The sequence below is a fragment of the Hemiscyllium ocellatum genome, chromosome 24 (assembly GCF_020745735.1).
Source record: "Hemiscyllium ocellatum isolate sHemOce1 chromosome 24, sHemOce1.pat.X.cur, whole genome shotgun sequence".
Lineage (NCBI taxonomy): Eukaryota > Metazoa > Chordata > Chondrichthyes > Orectolobiformes > Hemiscylliidae > Hemiscyllium > Hemiscyllium ocellatum.
The window spans coordinates 5024327-5039040 of NC_083424.1; the positions used below are offsets into that span (position 1 = coordinate 5024327).

The 14714-nt window shown below is 44.2% G+C and overlaps 1 protein-coding gene across 1 annotated transcript in view; it reads left to right on the forward strand.

Moving 5' to 3' along the window:
- galnt9 (polypeptide N-acetylgalactosaminyltransferase 9) overlaps positions 1–14714 on the forward strand; it is a 282752-nt gene that overhangs the window by 38728 nt on the left and 229310 nt on the right. Inside the window, exon 2 of the mRNA XM_060843904.1 lies at positions 13612–13792. Within this exon, the coding sequence (XP_060699887.1) occupies positions 13612–13792 (181 nt within the window). The remainder of the gene's footprint in view (positions 1–13611; positions 13793–14714) is intronic.

Consider the following 14714-nt stretch of genomic DNA (forward strand, 5'->3'; position numbering starts at 1 on the left):
AAGGAGGAGGAAGGGGAATTAAGGTGTCAGAGCAATGGAAAGTTCAAAGGTCCATGTCAGTAATCAAATAGAATCTCTCAGAAAACAGTCATAGAGTCATAGAGATGTACAGCACGGAAACAGACCCTTTGGTCCAACCTGTTCATGCCGATCAGATAACCCAACCCAATCTAGTCCCACCTGCCAGCACCCGGCCCATATCCCTCTAAACCCTTACTATTCATATACCCATCCAAATGCCTCTTCAATGTTGCAATTGTACCAGGCTCTACCACTTCCTCTGGCAGCTCATTCCATACACGTACCACCCTCTGCGTGAAAACGTTGCCCCTTAGGTCTCTTTTATATCTTTCCCCTCTCACCCTAAACCAATGCCCTCTAGTTCTGGACTCCCCCAACCCAGGGAAAAGACTTTGTCTATTTATCTTATCCATGTCCCTCATAATTTTGTAAACCTCTATAAGGTCACCCCTCAGCCTCCGACGCTCCAGGGAAAACAGCCCCAGCCTGTTCAGCCTCTCCCTATAGCTCCAACCCTGGCAACATCCTTGTAAATCTTTTCTGAACCCTTTCAAGTTTCACAACATCTTTCCGATAGGAAAGAGACCAGAATTGCATGCAATATTCCAACAGTGGCCTAACCAATGTCCTGTACAGCTGCAGTATGACCTCCCAATTCCTGTACTCAATACTCTGACCAATAAAGGAAAGCATACCAAACGCCTTCTTCACTATCCTATCTACCTGTGACTCCACTTTCAAGGAGCTATGAACCTCCACTCCAAGGTCTCTTTGTTCAGCAACACTCATAGAACATAGAACATAGAAAAATACAGCGCAGTACAGGCGATTTGGCCCTTGATGTTGCGCCGACCCAAGCCCACCTAACCTACACTAGCCCAATAACCTCCATATGCCCGTTTAAATGCCCATAAAGAGGGAGAGTCCACCACTGCTACTGGCAGGGCATTCCATGAACTCACGACTCGCTGAGTAAAGAATCTACCCCTAACATCTGTCTTATACCTACCACCCCTTAATTTAAAGCTATGCCCCCTCGTAATAGCTGAATCCATACGTGGAAAAAGGTTCTCATGGTCAACCCTATCTAAACCCCTAATCATCTTGTACACCTCTATCAAGTCACCCCTAAACCTTCTTTTCTCCAATGAGAACAGCCCCAAGTGCCTCAGCCTTTTCTCATACGATCTTCCTACCATGCCAGGCAACATCCTGGTAAACCTCCTCTGCACCCGTTCCAGTGCCTCCACATCCTTCCTATAGAATGGCGACCAAAACTGCACACAATACTCCAGATGCGGCTGCACCAGAGTCTTATACAACTGCAACATGACCTCAGCACTCCGGAACTCAATTCCTCTACTAATAAAAGCCAATACGCCATATGCCTTCTTCACAGCACTATTTACCTGGGTGTCAACTTTCAGAGATCTGTGTACATGGACACCAAGATCCCTCTGCTCATCCACACTACCAAGTATCCAACCATTACCCCTGTACCCCATCTTCTTGTTACTCTTACCAAAGTGAATCACTTCACACTTACCTACATTGAACTCCATTTGCCACCTTTCTGCCCAGCTCTGCAGCTTATCTATATCCCGCTGTAACCTGCCACATCCTTCCTCACTGTCAACAACTCCACCGACTTTCGTATCATCCACAAACTTGCTCACCCAACCTTCTAGCCCCTCCTCCAGGTCATTTATAAAAATGACAAACAGCAATGGTCCCAAAACAGATCCTTGCGGAACACCGCTGGTAACTGCACTCCAAGATGAACCTTTACCAAGAACCTTACCATTAAGTGTATAAGTCCTGCTAAGATTTGCTTTCCCAAAATGCAGCACCTCGTATTTATCTGAATTAAACTCCATCTGCCACTTCAATTACAAAATATATACTCATAAATTGTCTTACTAGACCAGGCAAAATGTCTTTAGCCATACACAGTGTTAATGTAAGGGAGACATCACCAATAAAGCAACATCCCATGCTTCATCTCAGTGAAAGAAGAGAGATCACATTCATGATAAAAAATAACATTATTGAGCAGAGTCACAGTGGCTGGAGCTTATTTGTTACAATGATAGATGAAACCAGATGATTCATAATGATTGCATATTGATTATTGAAAAGTCAATGCAGGTTACTGAAGAGGACTATATCCAATTCCATATGGTTGAGGATCAGACAAAGACTTTACCATGGATACATCCATGAATACCAACTAGCCATGAAACGACACGACCAGCTATCCTTAGTAGCCACACACTCAGATGACAAGCAACATGAATTTGACTGGGACAACACTACTATTATAGGACAAGCCAAACAGAGAACAGCCAGGGAATTCCTAGAGGCATGGCACTCATCCACAGATTCAGTCAGTAAGCACATCGACCTGGACCCAATATACTGGCCACTGCAGCGGACAGCTGGAACTGAGAACCGGAAGCGGCAGATTCAAACCACTACAAATGCCGCAGGAAAGATCACAGAAGCGCTTCGCAGGAGGCTCCCAAGCACTGAGGATGTCACCCAGACAGGGGACGAAACGTCTGCAACACAAATTCCCAGCTCGGCGAACAGAACCACAACAACGAGCACCCGAGCTACAAATCTTTTCACAAACTTTGAATAAATATACTTTATTTGGCAGTGTGGAGAACAAGTAAAATAGCCCTTAGAAAAGCTCTCCATTAAGAGACAATCTAATCACCAACCCTTTACATTCAATAGTGTTACCATCACTGATCCTTATGTTTATCACTGACCAGAACCTCAACAGGACTCATCACAAAAACCTAATAGTTTATAAGACCAGACCAGAGACTGGGAATACTGCGGCAAATAACTCACATCCTGAATCTCCAAAGCCTGTCCACCTTCTACAAGGCACAAGTCAGGGAATACTCCCCACTTGCCTGGATGGGTATAGCTTCAACAACACTCAAGAAGCTTGACGCCATCCAGGACAAAGCAGCCCACTTAATTAGCACCACATCCACAAGTATCCCCTCCCTCCACTACTGGCACTCAAGTAACAGCAGTGTGTACCATCTACAAGATATTCTGCACAAATTCACCAAAGATCCTCAGACAGCACCTTCCAAACCCATGACCACTTCCACCTACAAGGACAAGGGCAGCAGATACACAGGAACACCACCCCTTGCAAGTTCGCCTCCAAACCACTCATCATCCTGACTTGGAAATATATCGCCGTTCCTTCATTGTCACTGGATCAAAATCCTGGAATTCCCTCCCGAAGGGCATCGTGGGTCTACCTACAGCACATGGACTGCAGCGGTTCAAGAAGGCAGCTCACCCCTACCTTCTCAAGGGGCAACTAGGACAATAAATGCTGGGCCCAACTAATGATACCCACCTCCCACGAGTGAATAAAAAAAGTTAGCTAAAGACAAATTGAGAGACTTTGTATGTAATAAGCATCTGTGGATTATATCTGTTATTTTATTATCATATTACTATTGTATCTTTTGTCGAACAGAGAGACCTATGGGTTCAGGTACATAATACTTGGAAATTTGTATCACTGCCAGCAGGGTGGTTAAAAAGGCGTTTGGCATGCTTGCCTTCATTGCCAAATCCTTTGAGTATGAGAGTTGGGGCATCATGTTGAGGTTGTACGGGGTGTTGGTGAGGACTCTTCTGGAGTACTGTGTGCAGTTCTGATCACCCAGCTACAGGAAGGATATTATTAAACTGGAGAGGGTTCAGAAGAAATTTACCAGGATGTTGTCAGGAATGGAAGGTTTGGGTTACAAGGAGAGGCTGGATAGGCTGGGACTTTTCTCAATGAGTGCAGGGAGTTGAGGGGAGACCTTATAGAAGTTTATAAAAGCATGAGGGGCATAGAAAAGGTCTTTTCCCTAGAGTCCAAAACTAGAGGGCATATCTGTAAGGTGGGAAGAGAAGGATTTAGAAGAGACCTGAGGGGTAGTTGATATTTGGAATGAACTGCCAGAGGAAGTGGTCAATGCGGATACAGTTACAACAACTAAAAGACATTTAGACAGGTGCTTGGATAGGAAAGGTTTAGAGGGACATGGACCAAACATAGACAAATGGGATGTTTAACTTGGCAAACTGGGTTGGCAAGGTTTGTTTCTGTGCTGTATGACTCTATGACTCTACGTTCCCTTGGGCAAGGTTTAAAGGACTTGTACTTCACAGCACCTCAGAGGTAGAACATTGAACATAGCACATTACAGCGCAGTAAAGGCCCTTCAGCCCTCGATGTTGCAATGACTTGTGAAACCAATCTGAAGCCCATCTAACCTGCACTATTCCATTTTTATCCATATGTCTATCCAATGACCATTTAAATGCCCATAAAGTTGATGAGTTTATTACTGTTGCAGGCAGTGCGTTCCATGCCCTTACTATTCTCTGAGTAAAGAAACTACCTTTGACCTCTGTCCAATACCTATCACCCTTCAATTTAAAGCTATGTCCCCTCGTTGTAGCCATCACCATCTGAGGAAAAAGGCTCTCACTGACCACCCTATCTAACCTTCTGATTATCTTTTATGTCTCAATTAAGTCACCTCTCAACCTTCCTCTTTCTCTAATGGAAACAGCCTCAAGTCCCTCAGCCTTTCCTTGTAAGACCTTCCCTCCATACCAGGCAACATCCTAATAAATCTCCTTTGAACCCTTTCCAAAGTTTCCACATCATTCCTAGGTATTGTGAACCACAGTGTACATGAAGGATAATTTTGAATTGTAAATTTGAAAGGTCTTCCCCATGCCATCTCTGCTAAGGTAGCAACACACCCCTCCTTTGCTCCTCATACCCTCCTTGTCAAGCTGTGGTACTTTCCTGCTCGTTCCCTCACTTACTGACACGTTAGCTTGATAGTGACTACAGGGTATGTTGACAAAGGCTTTTAACAGAGCACTTTCACTCATGAGAAAATGCTAACTTGTTAAAATATGCTTTCACTGCGGGCTAATAAAAGTGTCCCCATTCAGGTGCTTTAAATTATTCATAGCAGAAAATGAAAGCACTTGAAATCTCTTTATCGATGCAAATAAATACAGTGCAATGAATTGAATTGATTAAAGAGCCAGAGTTTTCAATTAAGGAATTTATTTTCTTGGGGCTCAGCTGTTTCAATACTCTAGTGGATGCCCTGCCTTTCTCCCATGATGCCCAGCCTGAGAGCTCAGGTAGGAACATTCCCAGTTCCCACAAAGTGTCTTGAAAATGCTCACAGTTCAATAGCTCTGTGCTTATCTATAAATCCTCCCTTACCTGCTGAGTATTTCTAGGCTTTTTCTGTTTCTGTGTCAGATTTTTAGCAAAGGCAGTATTTCGCATTTATTAAAAGAATGTATCAATCTCTGTCTTGAAAACTCCAATTGATGTTCAGCATCAACAGCCTTTTAGATTCAAGGTTTTCACCACATTTTGTATGAAGAGGATTTCCTGATTTTATTTCTCAAAGGTCAAACTCTGCTTTTCAAATTGCATTCAGCTTTTCCGAATTCAGCAGCGAGGATGTGAGTCCTGCATTCTTTTGTCCTATTGAATTCTTTTGTCATCTAAACCCAAGGACATATACGTCATGTTTTTGTAACGCTTTCTCATAATTTTACCTTTTGACTCTGAGATCTTCACTATACTCTGTCCAAGGTCAGTGCATCTTCCCTGCATTTGCTGTTCACGTTTACAGGAGGAAGGATGTTTGACAAGTTAAAAATACGGAAGTACAGGTGGAAATAATGTGGCAGACATGAGTGGGTCTCCACAGGACCTGGTTAAATTAAGCAATATTTCTCATTACAAAAACCTCAATGCACAGAGGGAGAACATTTCTTAGGATTAGGCAGTAGCTCAGGATTAAACAACGCAAAGCAATTAGCAAGGGAGAACCCAAAGTAGCATTCACAGCTAAAGAAACAAGGATCCATGTAAACAACTTTAATTTTAGAGATAAATCAGAAAAGACAACAGAATTAATTTTTTGAAAGGCTAATTAGAAAAAGATTAGTGCCTTTTATAAATTGGCCAATGCAATAATATTGACATTTCTGCTAATGACTTACCCGTGTCCACACAAATCTGTTGGGACCCGAAATCAGGTGAACTCAATTAATTTATCACAACACTATATGGTGATATCAAAGGACTCGGATAGATTTATGGAGTGGTCCTAGAGATTCCCACAAAGGCCCTTACTGTAATAAGGACCACACTTGAGAGAACGGTAATATAGTTGTTACGTGACTGGATTATTTGCCCAGAGCTCTGGACTAATGATGCAGAGACCTGAGCTCTGTAGTAGCTGGGTAATTTAAATACCTTTCATTAAACAGATCTGAAGTAAAAAGCTAATCACAGCAATATTGTTGATGGTCTTAAAGCCCAGCTGCTTCACCAGTACCCTTCAGGCAAGGAAATCCACCATCCTTACCCAGCCCACATGTGACTCTGTGTAGAACACAAGGCAATGTGATTGATTCCTGACTCCCCTGGTAAGCCTCTCAGTTAGGGGCAATCAGGGCGAGTAATAAATGTTCACTGGACCTTGTCAGTAATGCCCAGTTCAGAAGAGTGAACTTTCAGAAAACTTAGATTCCATTTTCCTTTAGGTGTGTTTCACAAGTTCTGAAGGATTGCAGAGATGTTGTACCCAAGGGAATGGGCTGAGATGGCACATGGTGCTAATGATTTCACCCGGTTGCCCTACTCTGGAAGTTTCATGGTCAGAGTTTGATACCTCACTGAGATACACTGCCTTCCTGGCAATACCTGCGAGGGGGCATGTTGGTGACATTCAGGGCCGTTCACCCCGGCACTTGGATTAATAATCTCGAGATGTAAATGCAAATGCCAGCTTGGGAATTTAAAGTTGATTAACAGTTGTGGAATTAAAAAGCTTGCAATAACGGATAAACATATTCCTATTTAATTGTAAAATTCACCCAGTTCACCTAATGACCTTCACAGAACATAGAACACTACAGCACAGTACAGGCCCTTCAGCCCTCGATGTTGTGCCGACCTTCTATCCTACTCTAAGATCAGACTAACCTATGTACCCTTCATTGTACTACCATCCATGTGCCCTTCTAAGAGGTGCTTAAACATCCCCAATGTATCTGACCGTACCACCACTGCTGGCAGTACATTCCATGCACCCAACACTTGCTGTGTAAAGAACCTACCTCTGACATCTCCCCTAAACCTTCCTCCAATCATCTTAAAATTATGACCCCTCGTGATAGCCATTTCTGCCCTGGGAAAAAGTCTCTGCCTATCCACTCTATCTATGCCCCTCATCATCTTGAACACCTCTATCAAGTCACCTCTCATCCTTCCTCACTCTGAGAAAAACCCTAGCTCCCTCAATCTTCCTTCAGTGGATGAACCCATACCAGGTCAGGTCTACAGGTGACCCACATCAATGTGGTTGAATCTTAGCTGCCCTCTGAAATGACCTTGTGGTGAGATGAGGTCTACCCTCCTTATGGGTGAATGTTAAGAGGATTGATTAACTTTAGCTATACACACAGGATTTCAGTGGGTTGGTTAATCCAGTTGGCTGGACAGCTGGTTAATGATGCCAACAGTTTGGGTTCAATTCCCATACTGACTCACGTTACCATGAAGGACTCTCCTTTATAATCTCTTCCCTCGCCTGAGGCATAGTGAACCTCAGGCTAAGCCACCACCAGTCCTCTCTCTCTCTCTCTCTCTCTCTGGGACTATGGTGACTTTATCCTTCTCCATTATACAGAGGATGGTAAAAACAGATATCTCCTGGAACCCTGAAGACTCCCACTCCAGTTCCTTGGGATTTTCCTCATACACATGTCGATTCTAAACGTAAGATATAATTAACCCTTTACCCTCCCATCTCCCTTCATGTTTGTTTATGATGCCTAAGTCCAATTTGTTGACATTTAATGAAACACTTAACCATTGTTTCCTCAAATGATGTTTTCTACTCTCACGACCTCTGAGGTCACTGTGCAGCAGTAGGAAAGCATTGTGTCTAGCTTGATGGACAGAATGGCTGTCTCGTGTTCTGATGCTCCTATGTTCACTGATCAATGTGCACTGCATTCTTCCAGGGGCTGAGTGACCAGAGAGCTAAAAGGAAGTGTTGCTCTGAACTCTATATTTCCACTGCCTTGACCTGACCTCCATCTCCCACACTGCACCCCTCACACCACACCACACCCACTCACCTCAGGCCCACATGTCTTCTTTTCACTAGAGGTATTAATGACTAACAGCATGCTCAGCTCTCTTAGAACATAGGTTAGATACAAGGGTTTTCCTGCTCAGTGCCTGGCTGGGTGAAGGTGGGTGGAAGTGGCATTGCAGCTTTTACACAGACAGGATCATTCCCAGAACTGCATCAGAGAGCAAATGTGCAATTTCACTGATGGGGAACCTGGGATCTGGACAGGATCAATAACGTGTGTCTGTGTATCACTATGATCTACAGGATACATGAGAGGTTCCTGTTTATCACTGTAATCTGCAGGATCTATATGACATTCTTGTGTATCACTATGATCTACAGGATCTATCAGTCCAAGCCTGTGCTACGAGAACCATGGTGGCTAATGGAGAGCATTCAGCCCATCTAACTGATCCTCCAACGGAATTCAATACCTTGCCTTGCTCTATCCCTGCTCTGGTGGCCTTCTGAACAAGTCTGAGATTTTCCTTTGGCCCAGCCCTTTGTGAAAGCACACTCTGTGGGTTTCGCGATTCCCTCTGCCCCTGAGATTTGAGTTACAATCCCACTATCTCCCTTCATGGTGGCAAGACAAGTCAACCATTCGATTAATGCTGGAGAGGCATTTAGCTTTTAAAAACCTTTAATAAAAGAACACTCTTGCTTGAAAAAATACATAATTAATATGAAATTAACTGTAACCATCATTCTCAATGTCTCTAATTACGTTCTCAGCAGTCAGATTGATTCTAACTGCTGGTTTCAATATATCTCCTTTTAATCTCGCAAGCTGATATTTCTATTGGCTAATTCTTGTAAAATTAATTAACTCAGCACTAAACCCAACTGTAGTGTGACATTAATGAGCAGTGAGTGACATTCACAGTCTTTGAGAGCAAAGGAGAAAGCATTTATACAGCAACCTTTTCATAATGTTGCCAAATAATACAGATACTGCAGAGTTAAAGTAGCAATAGTCCTACTCTCATTAGAGAGAGATGTGGTTTAACTTGAGGGTCACCACATCTCTGACAAAGGGTAAGGGTGAGAAGGAGAGCCCTTCATGGTAAACTCAGTCAGTGCAGGAATTGAACCCACACTCTTGGCATCACTCTGCGTTATAAACTCGAGCAAGCCAGCTATCCAACTGAGCTAACCAACATTAAATGCAGTCGGCAAAAGAAGCTTTTCATCGCTACGGAAGGAGACCTGTCGGCAGGATCGGTCATTGGTAATTGGCAAAAATTCCAAGGTGGAGTATCTTTCTTTTACATAGCGAGTTATTGCAAACTGGAGAGCACCCTGCCAGGGTGATGTGACTTGACTCAACAACAACTTTCCAATAAGGATTGGGTAAACATTTGACCAGGTAAAAAATTGCAGGACGATGGCGAAACAGCAACATGATTCATAGGTTGCTGTTTCAAACAGTCATGGTATCCATCTCTGCCATCAGTCTGTATGACTGGGCGTGTCACCAAGGACCTGCTAGATCACTCTACGGCCACGATTATTTTTGATAGACCAGGGTCACCATACCTTGAAATAAAACAAAGAACCCACAATCCCTTTTCTGGTCAGGAGAAACAACTGCTCAGCATCTACCCCTCAAGTCCTCTCAGGATAATGAATCACAGTTTACTTATTGATCTTCTATACTTCCTACTGAAGTAACTAACTGTAGTTCATCAACTACCTCTCTGTCCAATCACTTAACTAGACTACATCCTCTCTCCATCTTCCTCAGTGCTAACTCCCTTTCATAGGTTTATATTATCATAGAATCCCTGTAGAGTGGGAGCAGGCCATTTGGCCCATCACATCCACACCAACCCATCCCCTATCCCTGTAACCCTGCATTTCCCAAGCTAATCCATCTAACCCACACATCCCTGAACGCTATGGGCAATTTAGCACGGCTAATCCACCCTAACCTGCATATCTTTGGACTGTGGGAGGAAACCCATGCAGACACGGGGAGAATGTGCTAATCCCACACAGTCACCCAAGGCTGGGATCGAACCCAGGTCCCTGGCACTATGGGGCAGCAGTGCTAACCACTAAGCCACCATGCCACCCTCAGAAATATGAAAACAGCTCTGTTTGCATTCAGTCTTTTATCTGAAAGTCAATGTTATTAGATTATAAACAGTAGCAGCTTGAGCACTGACCCTGAGTCACTCTGTTAGTTACACCTTGCCATCTTAAAAACTGACATGATTGTCCCTCATCTCTGTTACCTGACTGTTATCGATTCACAGCTGGTGTTAATATATAACCACCATTAATCCTGATTAATCCTTGTCTCCATGAAGCATTTAGTAGGGTTTTCATCTTCCCTATTTGCTGCATGAATATCATTCTTGGTTCTTGTTTCTCTGGACTTTTCTCCAAGCGATTTTGTTTTTTTGTGTTTTAACTATTATCTATTGTCAAGCTGCCCTGGCTACCTTTGTGACCAAGCGTACAATCAGACAGGCTGCTACCAATGAACCCAATAGCTAAAGATTGCAAAATACATCTCCCCTTCCTCTCTGGAGATCGATATCACAGTCTGATGCACCTATGAATTGGAGATAAATTATATTCATTAATTCTTCCTTGGTGACGGACTGCTCTAGAATTCAGTGCCATCACATGATCTTGTAATTACCTAGTGCAGTCACTTTGAACAGATGTCGGGGGTGGCTCAATGCACTGCTGCTTCACAGCGCTAGAGACCTGGGTTCAATTCCAGCCTCATGTGACTGTCTGTGTGGAGTTTTCACGTTCTCCCTGTGTCTGTATGTGGGTTTCCTCCCACAGTCTAAAGATGTGCAGGTTAGGTGGATTAGCCATCTTAAATTGCCCGTCGTGTCCAGGGTTGTGCAGGTTAGGTGGGTCAGCCATGGGAAATGCAGGGTTATGGGTCTGGGTGGAATGCTCTTTGGAAGGCTGGTGTGGACTTGCTGGGCCGAATGGCCTGCTTCCACACTACATGCTTTCAGTGATTCTAACTATGGATGCTGGAAATCTGAAACGAAAACTGAAATTGCTGGAGAAACTCAGCAGGTGTACCAGCATCTAAGGAGAGAGAAACAGAGCTAGCATTTTGAGTCCAGTGTGACCCTTCTTCTGAAACCCCAGTAGTTTTACACATATCAGTAAAAACACCTTTCTTCATTGTTGTGGTTCTGTTTGCCGAGCTGGGAGTTTTTGTTGCAGACGTTTCGTCCCCTTTCTAGGTAACATCCTCAGTGCTTGGGAGCCTCCTGTGAAGCGCTTCTGTGCTGATTCCTCCGGCATTTATAGCAGTTTGAATCTGCCGCTTCCGGTTGTCAGTTGCTGTCCGCTGCAGTGGCCGGTAAATTGGGTCTAGGTCGATGTGTCTGTTGATAGACACTTCACAGGAGGCTCCCAAGCACTGAGGATGTCACCTAGAAAGGGGACGAAACGTTTGCAACAAAAACCACCAGCTCGGCGAACAGAACCACAACAACGAGCACCCGAGCTACAAATCTTCTCACAAACTTTGAACCTTTCTTTATTCTCAACTCCAATGTGTACAGACTGAACCTGTTCAACCTTTCTTTACAGGTTAAACCCCTAGTCCCAGCAATGAGTTAATTGAATCTTCTCTGAGTTTCTTCCCATATAGTTACATCCTTCCTGAAGTACGGAGACCACACTGTACACAGTACTCCAACTGTGGTCTCACCAAGGTCCTGTACCGTAGCTAAAGAACAATTTCCGCCTTCAACATTCTATTCCGTTTGTGGTAAACATCACAATCTACTTAACTTCTCAGTCAGTTACTGCATCTGTTTATTAACATTCCTGATCCTGTGAAAATGCACCCGGAGGCTTCTACTATAAAGCTTAGGATCAAGATCAGAGTGGTGCTGGAAAAGCACAGCAGGTCAGGCAGCATCCGAGGAGCAGGAGAATCAATGTCTCGGGTGGGAGCCCTTCATCAGGATTCCTGATTCAGGCTCTTGCCTGAAATGTCGATTCTCCTGCTCCTCAGATGCTGCCTGACCTGCTGTGCTTTTCCAGCACCACTCTGATCTTGACTCTAATCTCCAGCATCTGCAGTCCTCACTTTCACCTGTAAGGTTTAGGATACTGACCACCATCCCAATGCCCTTCAATGATTAAAACCAAAATATTGTGGATGCTAGAAATGTGAAACAAACACCGAGAACACTGGAGAAACTCAGCAGGTCTGGCAACCTCTGTGGGGAGAGGGACAGAGTTAACATTTCAAGTTTAGTATGACTCCAGAACAGATCTTAATAGGAGTCATATTAGGCTCAAAATGTTCTCTCTGTTTCTCTCTCCACTGATGCTGTCAGACCCCTACTGATATTAGTCTTCAGTCATTTATTAACATGAACCTGCAGGTCTCCCTGATCCTGCACCTTCATTTGATAGACATATGGACGAAAATGGAATACTGTAGGTTGGATGGATTTCAGCTTGGTTCCACGAGTTGGTGCAACATTATGGGCCAAAGGGCCTGTACTGCGCTGTAATGTTCTGTGTGCCCTCTGTATAATCGTGCCCTTGAGCTTACAGCTCTTTTACAGTTATAGTTCTGTGTTATAGTCTCTGCAGTCTTTTATTAATTACTTCTTTTGTTATTGGTGCCTTCAGTTTACCCAGGCTAGTGCCAGAACATTATATTTCTGATAAACTCCAATGTATTAGGATGCCATTGAGGATGGAGAGGTCAGGGAGAGGTGATCTGTTACCAATTGTGTCGAGGTTTAATCTGCCCTGTTTGTTAGGTGGATATTTCAGTCACAAATACACCTGCTGATGTGGGTGCCCCTTAGTTTTACCTGCAGCATCAGTTATTTAAATTGATCCTGCATTTTGAACTTTGTTAATGTTTTGCAGTTTGAGTGTAAATTAGTTCCTGTTTTCTATATTTCTCACTGTTGTACAAAACGTGTTTACTTTCATTTCCAGGAAACAGCCACACCTGGATCACTGTAACCCTGGCCTTTGGCTCACAGCCTATCTCCAGGTGATTCTATCTCTGTTTCCAGGGCGGCATAGTGGCACAGTGGTTAGCACTGCTGCCTCACAGCGCCTGAGACCTGGGTTCAATTCCCGACTCAGGCGACTGACTGTGTGGAGTTTGCACATTCTCCCCGTGTCTGTGTGGGTTTCCTCCGTGTGCTCCGGTTTCCTCCCACAGTTCAAAGATGTGCAGGTCAGGTGAATTGGCCATGCTAAATTGCCCTTAGTGTTAGGTAAGGGGTAAATGTAGGGGTATGGGTCGATGTGGACTTGTTGGGCTGAGGAGCCTGTTTCCACACTGTAAGTAATCTAATTCTGTTTTGAGAGTGGGCTAACCAATGTTCCATGCCTTGTTTAGGGCTCGCTAAACCAATTGGACTGATGGAGGGACCTGGAGGTCTGGGCCAAGGAGGAGTCGCTGCCACAGTAAGAGATGACAGCCATGAGTTTGATGCTAAATATGAAGATTACGGCTACAATGCTCAGCTCAGCGACAGGATATCACTCGACAGGTCGATACCAGACTACAGACCACAAAAGTAATGAGCTCAATTAACACCTTTGCATATTTTTGTGGGTGGGTGGGGGGGAAGGGGATATTCATTGAATGAGAAGCCTTTTGGGTACAATGTAGACACTTGCAGCTTATTAGACAGGCACAGTCCTTCTGCAATCTTTGCCAGGTCCAGATTTCAATGAGTTAGCTGGTAAAGGTGCTCACTGTACCTTCGGGGACATAATGGCAGAGTGGAAATGGCACTGGACCAGAATCCCAGTCAAATGATCAAGGACAGCACGGTGGCTCAGGGATTAGCACTGCTGCCTCACAGCGCCAGGGAGCTGGGTTTGACTCCAGCCTCGGGTGACTGTCTGAATGGAGTTTGCACATTCTCCCTGTGACTGCGTGGGTTTCCTCCGGGCGCTCCGGTTTCCTCTCACAGTCCAAATGATATGCAGGCTAGGTGGATTGGCCATGGACAATGCCGGGATAGGGTGCTGGTCTGGGTGGGATGCTCTTCGGAGGGTCAGTGTGGACTCAATGGGACGAATTGCCTGCTTCCACACTGTAGGGAAACTATGATTCACTGGGGAATGTGGATTGGAATCTCATGGAGCAGCTACTGAAATTTGAATTCAAAGAATCCAAAAGGCAGCGAATTCCATGCCCCTAGTGGGTTTGCTTGTCAGTATTGAATTGTCTACACCAGATTTTTTTTACTGGTGGTGGTTATTTGTTTCAAAATAAAAGTTCTGGTGATTTTCGGTGGTAGGGAGGTTACACAGGTGTGTGAGAGATAGAATTGTATCTGAGGAACAGGAGAATCGATGGTTTGTGTATAAGCCCTTCTGAAGGGCTCTTGCCTGAAACGTCGATTCTCCTGCTCCTTAGATGCTGCCTGACCTGCTGTGCTTTTCCAGCACCACTTTAATCTCGACTGTGAGATAAAACTTACATGTAGA